The sequence below is a fragment of the Octopus sinensis genome, linkage group LG10 (assembly GCF_006345805.1).
Source record: "Octopus sinensis linkage group LG10, ASM634580v1, whole genome shotgun sequence".
Lineage (NCBI taxonomy): Eukaryota > Metazoa > Mollusca > Cephalopoda > Octopoda > Octopodidae > Octopus > Octopus sinensis.
The window spans coordinates 22,131,817-22,143,574 of NC_043006.1; the positions used below are offsets into that span (position 1 = coordinate 22,131,817).

At 37.9% G+C, this 11,758-nt stretch overlaps 1 protein-coding gene across 1 annotated transcript in view; it reads right to left on the reverse strand.

Moving 5' to 3' along the window:
• The window catches only part of LOC115216583 (tetraspanin-15), a 128,760-nt gene that overhangs the window by 34,546 nt on the left and 82,456 nt on the right, over positions 1-11,758 (reverse strand). Inside the window, exon 2 of the mRNA XM_036506342.1 lies at positions 1,808-1,993. Coding sequence (XP_036362235.1) covers positions 1,808-1,993 — 186 coding nt within the window. The remainder of the gene's footprint in view (positions 1-1,807; positions 1,994-11,758) is intronic.

Genomic DNA, 11,758 nt, shown 5'->3' on the forward strand with positions numbered 1-11,758 from the left:
CTACCCTTTGATCAATCTCACTACAAGCATACCTTAACTTTACAACTACCACCTCCACCTTCATCTTCTCCTCCACTGCACTGTTGTCTCTTTCTCCACCTTCTCCTCCTCCTCCTCTTCAATTAGTACTTTATTATATAAACTCATAGTCTATAAAAAAATATTCATTGTTGTCATTTATAAAATTGATCTTTTATCATTTATTTCTCTATCTCAGTCATTAGATTGCCGCCATGCTGGAGCACTGCCTTGAAGAATTTTAGCCTAATGAATCAGTTCTGGTACGTATTCTTTTGTTAAACCCGGTACTTAATCCATCAACCTCCTTTTGCCAAACTGCTAAGTTATGGGGACATAAACACACCAATACCTATTTCTTCACTACCCACAAGGGGCTAAACACAGAGAACAAACAAGGACAGACAAAAGGATTAAGTCGATTATATCGACCCCAGTGCGTAACTAGTACTTATTTAATCAACCCTGAAAGGATGAAAGGCAAAGTCAACCTCGGCAGAATTTGAACTCAGAACGTAGCGGCAGACGAAACACCGCTAAGCATTTCGCTCGACGTGCTAACGTTTCTGCCAGCTTGCCGCCTTAAACACACCAATACCAGCTGTCAAGTGGTGGTGGTGGGACAAACACACACACACATGACAAGCTTCTTTCAGTTTCTGTCTACCAAGGCTTTCGTTGGCCTGAGGCTATAGTGGGAGACACTTGCCCAAGGCGCCATGCAGTGGGACTGAACTCGGAACCATGTGGTTGGGGAGTAAGCCTTTTACCACACAGCCACACCTGCACCTAATTGTTTTTTTTTTAAATGTCACTATAATTGAAATTAAACAGGATATTTTAAACAAATAGATAAAGTCTTAGAGTACCAGCTCATAGGTCTTTAATTCGAACCATAGCACATAGGTTTTGTCATGTCTCTGAGCAGGATGCTTAAATTTATGCACTGCAATTCACCAAGATATCAGGAACAGGTCACAGATCATCAGACAGAGGAAGATTTACATCTTATCTCTTCAACAGCATGAAATCAGATCCAAAAGTAAAGGCCTTTATGAACACTTCTGGCCTTTGTACAGATCAATAAGTTTACACATTGATATATATATATACACAGGTCATCTATTGTATGTATGAACTACACGTTCTCTGATAATCTCTCTGTGATCAGGTTGTAGGGCAAAAACTGGATTTTCTCTTCAGGGTAGACAAATTCTTCATTCAGCTCACAACTGCTAACCTTTTATATGAAATACAATCATTTATCACACTGAGAACTGTATCTGCTTACAGAAACAGTTCAGTCTCTACACGAATGTCATTTGTAGATCACATACAAGTAAGATGGGCCATTAGTTTGTCTGACAAGCTAGATAACCTAGTGTGGTCGTAAGGCATGGGCATATTAGGCTGTTGTCTGGGGCCTCACAGAAGAAATGCCACTAAACATTTTGTCCAACATGCTAAAGTTCCTACCAGCTTGCTGCCTTGTTATCATTGGCGGCAATGACAATAACAAAAATTTCTGACATGGACACAAGGCAATAAAAATTTGTTGAAGGATGTAGTCAATTAAATTGACCCCAGTACTTCACTGGTACTTATTTTATAAACTCTAGACAAATGAAAGACAAAGCTGATTATGGTAGAATTTGAACTTCATATGTGAAGGAAAATACAAATGCAATATTTTGCCCAAGAACTCCACCAATCATTCTCCCTTGATAACAACAGCAACGAAAATTTTGCCAATGTATGACTTAAAATAAGTAAAATAAAGCTTACTTACCACTTTCAATAGAATAACATGCTCTTGGAATGTTCCAACAAGGCCAAGAATGGCATTGATGAAGATAATTAGACCAACAGAAAGCAGCAAGGCTACAGGTAGGGACATGAGGTTATTAAGGGCACCATACTTCCGACGTTCCACCTCAGCCCAAACACCGATGATCAGCAATGTAATTCCAACAAACTGGAAAATTTAAAAAGAAAAGAAAAAAGCAATATAAATAAATATATAAATTCAAAAAAACTTTATTAAAAAAATATATATATATACCATATTTGATAGCTTACGGAGTGCATTTATTTACCAAAAAAAAAAACAAAAAAAAAAAAAACAAACAATGTCCCAGAAAAATCAACAAAGGTCAGGGTTAAGATTACTGCCAAAAAAAAGTTCAGAAATATTTGGTCATTATAAACAAATCATTTATACAAGTTGTTCAGTAAGGAATTGTTGACCACTCAAATGTCATTTACAACAGGAGTGTCAGCCAATATATACATGTGAGTGTGTGTGTGTGTGTGTGTGTGTGTTGATGTGGGACAAATTGCTGAGAAAGGATCTACAATCATTGGGACCCACAGAAGGGATGACAGGGGACAGAAACTCCTGGCAGCAAGCTGGCAGAATCGTTAGCACGCCGGGCGAAATGCGTAGCCGTATTTCGTCTGCCGCTATGTTCTGAGTTCAAATTCCACCGAGGTCGACTTTGCCTTTCATCCTTTCGGGATCAATAAATTAAGTACCAGTTACGCACTGGGGTCGATGTAATCGACTTAAATCCCTTTGTCTGTCCTTGTTTGTCCCCTCTATGTTTAGCCCCTTGTGGGCAGTAAAGAAATAAGAAACTCCTGGCGGTTTGCTATGCTTGAAAAGACACACCAAGCTAAGTAAAAAAATGCAGTTGCCTCGCAACCCCAACCAGCTGAGCATCCCTAGTCTTGCAGGCTCATATATGTGATGCCACATAAAAAGCATTTGTACTGGTGCTGCATAAAGGCACCCAGTACACACTGTAAAATGATTGGTGCTAGACAGGGCATACAGCCATAGAAACCAAGCCAAAACAGACATGGACCCTGAGCAGCCTTTCAGGTGGTCAGCTCCTGTTAAACCGGCCTACTTATGCCTGCATGGAAAACAGATGTTTATTGATGATGATGATGATGATGATATAAGGCGGCGAGCTGGCAGAAACGTTAGCATGCCGGGCGAAATGCTTAGCGGTATTTCGTCTGCCGTTACGTTGTGAGTTCAAATTTCGCCGAGGTCGACTTTGCCTTTCATCCTTTCGGGGTCGATAAATTAAGTACCAGTTACGCACTGGGGTCGATGTAATCGACTTAATACCTATGTCTGTCCTTGTTTGTCCCCTCTGTGTTTAGCCCCTTGTGGGTAATAAAGAAATAGATATATATTCAACTAGGGGTTAAATTTGCCTCATTAAGGGAAGGTATCATCCAATGAATTACTGGTTCAATACCTAATATTTGTTGTGAATAATAATATTCATAAAACAATAGATTTATATATAAATCATGGTTTATAATCATTTAAAAGAAAGTAAGAAAATGGAGATATAAGCATTTAATAGAAATTTATTATCTGCAAAAATCAAACAGACCCTTACAGCTGTTTCAATTCTGCTTAAATGATTAAATAGTAATTATTAAAATCCTAATATTAGGTAACACATTAAAAATCTAACGATATATCCTTTTTCTACCCCTCTAAAGAGATTTTGCCTAATATAATGATTTTGATAATTACTATTTAATCTTTTAGGCTGAACCGAAACAGCTGTAAGGGACTATGTCTGATTTTTCCTGATAACAATTTTTTATTAAATGCTAAATCTTCATTTTCTTACTTTATTCACACACACAAAATGCAATATACATATAATGCAGATGATGATGATGATGATATATACATAATGCAATATTGCATTATTTATATGAATATCATATAAGTATATACATATACATATTATATAAGTATATACAAGCGTATCATATATGTGTGTATGTGTATGTATACACATGAAATTCTGATGATTTCTGATCGATAACTCATGAGGGGAGAGCATATCTATGTCCTTTGCGGATTTTTCTTCTAGATGGCCAAGAGAGCTGAGGGTGCGGGCAAGCGCCATCCAACCAAAATGCAAATATATGGGAAACTACCACCTGTGTCATCTCTTGTGAAAGGTAGGAGAGTCCAGTTTGCTGGACATTGTTGTAGAGCTGAAAAAGAGGTAATTTCTACTCTTCTCCTCTGGAAGCCATCTACTCGCGACACCAGAGGGCGCACACTCTCCTACCCTGATGTAATCTCCAGGGATACAGGCATCCAGCAACAGGACCTCCGTAATGCCATGATGGACCGTGAACTCTGGCGTAGCATGGTAAATTCCATTGTCTCGACCACGGTCGAACAATGATGATGATGATGATGCGGATTTTTTCTTGCTTTCCATATGCTCTTCCATCATTTTTCTTTGCAATTTTTTAATGTGTGTGTGTGTGTATGTGTGTTAATATAAATTCATACAGACTTTTTCACATAGGAACAATTAGATATGAAAAAGAAACGTAAGTTTTTGTTTGTTTGCTAAAATCAGTGCAGTTCAGTTCAGTTACTTTTTTGCTTTCTTTTCATCTTCATTTGTTTGATAAAGCTATTATTAAACTAGATTCTGCTTCAACGAATTTCATGTGAGCCATGCAAGCATGGAAAAGTGGATGTTCAAGTGATGACGATAACAACAACGATGATGGTGGTAGTGGTGGGGTCGGTGTTAGTCGGTAGCACCGATTCCAGGACTTGACTAGTACTTTATTTTATTGGCTCCAAAAGGATGAAAGGCAAAGTTGATCTTGGCAAGATTTGGGCTCAAAATGTAAAAAGCCAGAACAAATAACCTAAGGCACTTTTTATGACCCTCTAATGATTCTGCCAGCTTTCAGCCCTAATAATAATAGCAACAACAACAACAACAACAACAATATTAATTAATTCTTTTATTAGCCACAAGGGCTCACATACAAAATATTAATTGACAAACAACAACATAAAAGACAAAAACAAGATGATACAATGGGTTACTTATATTGTGTGTACACAATATAAAAATTAAACAAACTCCCAATAGGGGAGGCACTTTAAGGTTCTCATGGAAAACCCCACAAAAGCCATGGGTGCCTGAAGAAAAGGGCAAGAGCTCTTTTTTTTTTTTACAGGTGCATGCTCAGAATTGGTCCTTTCACACTGGCTATTCTTCCAACATTCACCCACCTTTCAACAAACTTGCTACAAGGCAACACTTCCCTCTCCACTCTCAGCTTCCTTTTCAAGGGAAACTTTGAAAAAGTTGATGGGGGCTTGACCAAAGAGAAAAGTGTCTGTCTTTAGCCCTTTCAAACAGGTCCACCATACTACCTCTTTCCCTACAGCCACTAGACAAATAATCATAATAATCATAATAATAATAATAATAATAATAATAATAATACATGCACTGCTCTCTTACTCAATAACAATAATTCTTTCTAATTTAGTCACAGGGCCAGCAATTTCAGGAAGGGTTAAGTTGATTACATTGACCCCAGTACTCAACAGGTGTTGATTTCATCAACCCCCTAAAAGGGATGAAAGCTAGGAGAAATGCTGTTGTGCATTTTGTCTGGCATGCTAATGAGTCTGTCAGTTCATTGCCTTAATAACCACAGCAACAGCAACAGCAACAAGAACAACAAGAACAACAAAAGAAGAAGAAGACGACGACGACAACAACAACAACAACAAACAAAAGCAATTGTTTCTAACTTGGTAGGAGAGGGGAGCAGTCAATAATATCAACCCCTGTGTTTGACTCTTTCTATATTTTATCAACCTCCAAAAGGTTGAATTTGTAAAGTTGAATTTGGTTGGGCTTGAACCCAGCATATAAGGAGACGTGGAACAAATATAAAAATGGTATTTTGTTTTTCAATGCTCTAACCAATCTGCTAATCTTCTCCCATTGTTAAAAATAAAAATGACAATTAATGATCTTACAAAGATTTTACATCAGGTTTCCAGAATAGTCTCATGGGACACATGAATACTAAAGAGAACTAGAAAAACAATTAGAATAAAATTCTAATTGGTCAACAAGTATCTACACATTTCTTCATTTCCAGTAATGCCAAAAATTTCGCAAGACTTAGAAATTTAAGAAAGTGAATTTAGATCTTCAATTTCAGGATTCAAAAATGAAAAATCAAATCAATGAATTCTAATAGATGATTACAACCCAAATTTTAAAGTCCAAATCCAAAATGTCTTCAACATAATTTCTTAGTTTTTATTGTTGCTTACCAATTCAGATCAATGGAATATCTTACATTAATATTTTAGCATTCAACCCTTAGTATTTATACTGGCCATATCTGGCTCAAATATTCTGCTTGTTTTATGTTGAAACTGGCCAGATTCCACCTTTTGCAGCTACCCTACAATGTCACTCTAAAAATAAGCAATCACATTGTTAAAATCTTGAAGCTATGAAATAATGCATGATTAATTCAAAACAATGTGAATGAATAAGCATTACATTTCATAGAGAAATTTGAATGCTAAAGAGTTAAACCAGCCATATCTGGCTGTTTTATGTTCAAACTGGCCAGATCCAGCCTCTCGCACCTACCCTACAATGTCATTCTAAAGATACACAGTCACATAATTGAAATCTCAAAGCTATGAGATAACGCATGATTAATTCAAAACAAAGTGAATAAATAAGTATTAAATTTGAGAGAATTATAAATCTCTTATTATAAAAGGCAGATTTTATCTGCCTCCCTTTGTCTCTTATAGAAATCTACAATATAGGATTTCTTCAATTACAATTTACCTAGCATTTTTAAGAGTAGAATGCATCGGGTCGTGCCAGGTCCAGTTTTTCAAATTTCAACCCCAATTAAGCAAAATTTAGAGAAAACTCACATTGTGGTGTCTAAGTCAAATGCTTTTCTTAGTGTGGGCTACAGCACACGCACACGCACACACACACAAACGGAGCGAACTGTTTCACTGACGCTATCACCCTAATTTCTCCTCCTTTGTCTTTGCAAGTGTGCAACGATTAAAGTGAAAGTAATTCACTTTTTGTAGTGACTCTTTCACTCTGCATTCCCACTTCCTCTTTACACACATAGACACGCAAATATATAAATAAAATTGTAAGCTAACGTGTGTGTGTGTGTGTGTGTGTGTGTGAGTGTGTGCGTGTGTGTGTGTGTGAGGGTGCGTGTGTGTGTGTGTGTGTGTGTGTGAGTGTGTGACAGGAAAGTTTTTTAGGACGAATATAAGACCTAAAGTATATCCAAGTAGCAGAAAGATCGCCCAAAAGTGTATATAGATATTTAAATGTATTTATATATTCATCTATACACAGATGTATGTATAATGTGTGTGTATATATTTCCATAGAGGTAACCATTCACTCCATACAAAGTTTTTTAGGACGAATATAAGATCTAAAGTTATCTCTAAGTAGCACAAAGATCGCCAAAAGTGTATATAGATATATAAATGTATTTATATATTCATCTATGCACACATGTATGTATAACGTGTGTGTATATATTTCCATAGAGGTAACCATTCACTCCATACAAGTTTTTTAGGATGAAAATAAGATCTAAAGTTATCTCTAAGAAACAGAAAGATCGCCCAAAAGTGTATATAGATATTTAAATGTATTTATATATTCATCTATACACACATGTATGTATAATGTGCGTGTATATATTTCCATAGAGGTAACCATTCAATCCATACAAAGTTTTTTAGGACGAAAATATTTATATATAAAAGAAAGGTTGTGTGTCTGTCTACTCCGATTTAGATTCCTAACTACTCCCACATTTTGCGATGCAGTTTAACCAAAACCGGGTATCTTATAGTCGTGATTCATATCGAGCCCTTCTGGGTATTAGCGCACGTCTACGATGAGTCTACGATTTTACAAATAATTTACCAGCATTTTTTTCCATTTTAATGCATATTTTTTTAAATAAAGGGAAGTAACTCTCAAACTTCACACCAATATGAGTGCTCATATGCGACGTAATATCACATCAGCAGCATTTCCTCACACTCTCCTTGCACTTGGCGAAGGCAAAATACCAGGAGATGTAAATGGTAATATTGCCATCGATTCCATTTGTACCATTGTTAAGACGCCTTCTGATCTCAGAGATGCAGTGTTCCCAGATCTACAAGCTAATTATCAGAATATGGATTGGATTGGCAAAAAGGCTATACTGGCCCCGAGGAATAAAACTGTTCACCATATTAATGATGAAATGCTAAAACTCATTCCTGGGGAAGTCTATGTATATCAGTCTATCGATACAACTCCTGACCCAGAGGACGTCATCAACTATCCAATAGAGGTACTCAATTCCTTTGAGCACCCCGGACTACCACCACACTTTCTCAAACTTAAAGTTGGTGCCCCTATAATGCTCATCAGAAATTTGGTTCCCCCAAAACAATGCAATGGCACACATTTGATCGCTAAGTCCTTATCTCCCACCGTAAACTTATATCAATATTTGCCTGAATAATCATCATAATTCAGTGCAATCATTAACAGTACTTTCAAGCAATTCAGCCCCGAGCAACGCCGGGCAATTCTGCTAGTAAGCATATAATTTGAGAGAATATGCTGAGTGTTCTTATCTATCACCAGAGGTATTCTTGTTTCATCATTTTAGTTAGTTAATTTTTTGGCTCAAAAAGCAAAAAGCAAGGCCATGTAGGGGGACATGGAGTTATGTACAGGGAGGGTGTTCATGTAAAGAGTTCAGGCCACTTGTGGTCAAGGGAGACTTTGAACCGAGCGGTCGTCGGCATCTTCACCATCTCGTCCGGCAGCTTATTCCACGGATCCGCAACCTGGACGGAGAAAGCCCCTCTCCTTCGATTGAGATGAAATCGTCGCAGATAGAGCTTTTCGGAATGACCCCGCAGCCGACGCTCTGGAGCAGGAGTGAAGAACAGCTCTTTCGAGAGGTTACACTTTCCGCTTATGATGTTGTGAGCAAGAATGAGATCACCATGGCAGCGGCGTTTTTCTAGAGAATAAAGGTCAAGCGTCTTCAGCCTTTCTTCATAAGACAAATTCCTGAGACCAAGAACCATGCGGGTAGCCAGCTTCTGGACTCTTTCGAGATGCTGTATGTCTTTGAGGAGATAAGGAGAAGAGGCTTGAATCCCGTACACCAATATGGGTCTCACCAGTGTGACATAGAGCGGTAGGAATATGGCTGCTTTGTTTGATAAGATCCAAGTGACACAGCTCTATGTGATGTTATGATGTCTTATGATTCTAATTCTGTATGGCACTGTTAGTTTTGGCATGACAGTTTAACCCACTTGCATTTAAACCGACCATATCCATCCAAAGTAGTCTACCTGATTTATGTTCAAACTGGCCAGATCTGGTCTCTCACACTAACCCTACAATATCATTCTAAAAATCAACACCTCATCAAAACCAATGATGTATCATTTCCTTGACACAGTTCTGAACGATGCAGCTCAGTGTCTACTTGTCTACACAACATGTTCTCTGATACAGCTCAGTGCCCATGTGTCCACTATCACATGTTCTGTGATATAGCTCTATCTAAATTTGTTTTAAACATTACTGCAACTACTTTTCAATCGTAGCTAGGGCTGAATGATTCTGTAAATTTGCATATTTACAGAAAAAAATATGCCACAACAACCAAATAGTCTTCTATAATAAATTATAAAAACTTTGAAACCAGAATGATAAATCAACTTTTAACCTGGCTGAAGCAGATATATATTTCTTTACTACCCACAAGGGGCTAAACGCAGAAGGGACAAACAAGGACAGACAAACGGATTAAGTCGATTACATCGACCCTAGTTTCGAAAGTGGTACTTCATTTATCGACCCCGAAAGGATGAAAGGCAAAGTCGATCTCGGCAGAATTTGAACTCAGAAAGTAATGACAGACGAAATATCGCTAAGCATTTTGCTCGGCACACTAAAGTTTCTGCCAGCTCGCCTATAATCATTATTATCATTTTACATCCACTTTCCATACTGGAATGGAATGGACCATCATGGTATGAATCAGTTTTGCTAATAGTTACTGCCCTTCTAGATGAGGTCAAGAGACCACATCTCACCAATCCATTTTGCTTTTGGTATAGCTTCTATGACCGGATGTCCTTCCAAACACCAACCAATTTAAAGAATGTACTTGGTGCATCGTTCTGTGGTATCCGTATATAGAAGTTGTCACGTATTCAATTTGTCCACCTCTTCATAAAGTGTACTGGATGCACTTCATTATGCCATTAACACTCTATGATGTTGTTTTGTACTAAGAGCTTCACTGTTCTTTATTGGCTACTTTGTCATTTGTATCGACTAATAAACTGTATATAGCTCTTTAATAACTCTGTTATTATGTATCTAATTCTCATAACAACTCCTAGAATATTGTCTGAATTCACTTTCTATGTTTATATAATCACTATTGTACAATGCAGCATCAAATGAAATGAAATTTGGAACCTAAACTAAATTTGTTTGAGTTAGAACCTCTTCCCTTCAGGTTTCAGAGGTTCTTGGGAAAAGGAAGTACTTCCATTTCTTGATCAGAAAAAAATTGATCATCATTATCATCATCATCATTGTTTAATGTCCGCTTTCAATGCTAGCATGGGTTGGATGATTTTGACTGAGGGCTGGCGAGCCAGATAGCTGCACCAGGCTCCAATCTTGATCTGGCAGAGTTTCTACAGCTGGATGCCCTTCCTAACGCCAACCACTCCAAGAGTGTAGTGGGTGCTTTTTACGTGCCACTGGCATGGGGGCCAGTCAGGCGGTACTGGCAATGATCTCGCTCGAATTTTTTTACACATGCCACCGGCACATGTGCCAGTAAGGCGACGTTGGTAACAATCACGCTCGAATGGTGCCCTTTTACGTGCCACCGGAACGGAAGCCAGTTGGCTGCTCTGGCAACGATCACGCTTGGATGGTGCTCTTGGCACCGTACTAGCACAGGCACAAGTGCCAGTAAGGTGATGCTGGTAACGATCACACTCGAATGTTGCCCTTTTATGTGCCATTGGCATGGAAGCCGGTTAGCCGCTCTGTCAAACAATCGCACTCGTATGGTGCTCTTTGCACTCCGCTAGCACAGATGCCAGTCAGCGAATTTGATTTTAATAATAAAGTCATCTGTGCAGTTGTTAATGGTTGGTGTTTAGCTGTAGGTCAGCCCTGATCAAAAACATTTACAACCAAATACATTCTAACCACGACTATCCTGTCTTTTTCAGACATAGTTTATCTCAGAATACATTATCTGGTAGGCCTTCCTTCTCTTTAAGGATAATAGAATGTAATTTGTGGGAGATTTGGTTGCTATATCTATCAGGCTACCAGGTAGATGTTCATGGTTTGGTTACATTGCTATCAAAATCATTCAGAAAGAATATTTGATTAAAAAAAACAACAATCTATTTATAGTCTTAAGCTATACATAACTATTTTGAATAATACAAGGAGTCCATAAATTACTTTTGCGATTTGAAGACTGGAAGTGTGGAAAATGTAAAGATAATTTATGGACACCCAGTATTTCAGAAGCATTTCTAATAAAATTCAATACAACATACTTCAATTACATTTTTTCCAGATAGGCACAGGAGTGGCTGTAAGGTAAGTAGCTTGCTTACCAACCACATGGTTCCAGGTTCAGTCCCACTGCGTGGAACCTTGGGCAAGTGTCTTCTACTATAACCTCGGACCGACCAAAGCCTTGTGAATGAATTTGGCAGATGGAAACTGAAAGAAGCCCGTCGATATATATATATATAGATAGATAGATAGGTATATATATGTATGTA